Below are 2,389 nucleotides of genomic sequence, written 5' to 3'. Positions count from 1 at the left end.
TGAAATATTAACAATGCCATGTGCATAAAGTGTTTAGATACACAGTCAAACACACATATAAACAGAAATTATTACCCACACATGCACATTATTCTTATTAAATACAATTATTTATAACAAATTAACGAGTCTCTAGTTTTCTTATAGCCATCCTAATTAATTTTTTTTTTCTTCTCTTAAGGTTTATTCCACCCCACATTTTATTCATCATGGCAGAGTCATCGACAGGCTGGTGGAAGCTCACTTTTATGAGGAGAAAAAAATCCCAACCAAAGGTTTTGTATGAAATCCCTCCAGAATTTGTGTCCAACTCACCCAGCAGTCAGCATCGTTCAAGTGCAGCCTCAGGAGCTGCTGCCCAAGCAGAAGATGCCCAGCTGGAAGCCCGACTGGGGAAGATCGTGGACAAGACGACAGCCAGTAAGGGGCGTCACGTCAAAGTGTCACATTCTGGGAGGTTTAAGGAGAAGAAAAGAGTGAGAGCCACACTGGCGGAAAACCCAGAGATGTTTCCTGGGAGTGGCCCTGCCAGGGATGAGAACCAGAAGGCTGAGAAGTGAACATTACACGGATGAAGATTCACAAACATGTAAAGACTAACGCAGACGCATTTATGAGAGAAAAAAATATATACCCTGTTCAAACGGTCCAATCAGTCAACAAGAAGGAAAGGAAAACAACACAAAATCCAGCCAAGGATCTCTGGTAGATCAGTATCTTGAGGCACTTTCAGTCTGTTTTCAGCTTTGGTGATTGTCAAACACATGCTGCTGATAGTAGGACAAAAGGTGGTTGCAGGGATTTGAACAACTGTTTAGTCTATTAGTCTAGTCTCTGTTTTTAGTCGAAACCCTGCCTCATCACCTTATAAACACCACTGGATCACCTGGACTACAGTTCAGCTCAGACACACACATGGACTGTATCTACACAGCAATGTGTCTTTAACTCAGGCTCCAAGCAGAAACTGGATAGAACACGAGCTATGACAGCGTAAATCTGTCATATAGCATATTTAGTTCAATGCTTTAACAAACCAGACCCACTGAGTGGTGATACTAGTAGTGCAATAAATAGTTTTTCAAATTAATATCATTTCAGGTCCCGGTGATCAAATATCCATGAAAAGTTTTCTCTCTTTTTTCCTTCATGTGTTGCATTGAATGCATTTAATTATAGTTGAACTTTTGCACTATGATAATGGGCACAAAGAAACACTTCATCAAATGACTGGTTCAAATAAGAATTCCCAGACTGGCTTTAAAGAATTTCTTTTTCTCTTTATAGTTTATCAGCAGATATTTCAGATTTCAACAATACAAACTAAAACAATATGTGGATATTACTTCTTTCCAATAGAAATGTGGAACCACATGGTTTTGTTTCTGTTTTTCAAACAAAATTATCAACTTTTTGTTTGTTTGTATGGTTTTATTGACATAAAACAAAACAAATTCTACTAGAATCAAAATTTGGCACCATTAAAGCACAACAGAACTACTGGGTCAAACAATGGAACCAATAAAGTTAGTGGCTACAGGACTGAAATCCACTATGGTTTCTTTAAAAAGAAATGACCCCACACTCTTCAGACTTCAGACTCTTCACACTGAGTTAAATGTTGGGGAACATTCACCTCTGAATTTCCACAACTGACCATATCAACCAGAAGTTTGAAGGCAGATGTTAGAAGTCACTGATGTTAATGTCTATAAAAATGAAATGCAGGAACTTGTAAATTATGGGGGGTTAACTAGTAATTAGTAACAATTTATGAAGCTTTTTCACTTAAATTGTTTACCCTTTTCATAAAACTCTTTAAGTGAAACCAGCATACTCTTTCCCAAATCTAACACTGAGGGAGAAGATGCAGCCAAGTAGTGAGGAAACAGAAGGAAAATTTTAATGTCATTGGTGCGATAAGTTGTGGTGAATAGCTAGCATGTTGAGCTTCGCTCTCGACCAATTCTCCAAACTCATCGGGACATATTTCAGGTGTGATATACATTTATGAATGTTCTAGAATTGAGAAGAAACGTGACTGTCTGACAACTTTCTGGACACTGGACACCACGAGGCAGTTTTGTCCTTGCAATGAATTTGAATATGTCCTGATTTTTGTCCAATGTGTAGCAGTAAAGAATGCTTGGTTCATGTTCTCCTTTTTTCTTTGTAGATCTATGGAAGTTTATCTGTTAAGCAATATAGTTTGTGTGTGATTTTTTTTTTTTTTTTTGTTTCCTGGGGGGGTGTTGATAAAGCTCATTAAGCAGGAGTGTCTAAATAATTCCAGTTTAAATCATGTTTCTTCATGTATTTTACTAAACCAGCAAACCTGGAGTAAGAACATTGAGCATGCTGAACAGACATTATTGAGGTGCTCACGGAC

General features: G+C 37.7%; 1 protein-coding gene across 1 annotated transcript; it reads left to right on the top strand.

The window, feature by feature from the left end:
- Positions 1-209: 209 nt before the first annotated feature.
- On the top strand, positions 210-560 carry prr15la (proline rich 15 like a). Its single transcript, XM_040049244.1, has one exon. The coding sequence runs from the start codon at positions 210-212 to the stop codon at positions 558-560; it is 351 nt and encodes a 116-aa protein (XP_039905178.1).
- Positions 561-2,389: the final 1,829 nt, after the last annotated feature.

The sequence above is a fragment of the Simochromis diagramma genome, unplaced genomic scaffold (assembly GCF_900408965.1).
Source record: "Simochromis diagramma unplaced genomic scaffold, fSimDia1.1 OVJJ01000517.1, whole genome shotgun sequence".
NCBI lineage: Eukaryota > Metazoa > Chordata > Actinopteri > Cichliformes > Cichlidae > Simochromis > Simochromis diagramma.
Note: the sequence above shows the minus strand (reverse complement) of the source record. Positions and strands in the feature narration are given on the sequence as shown.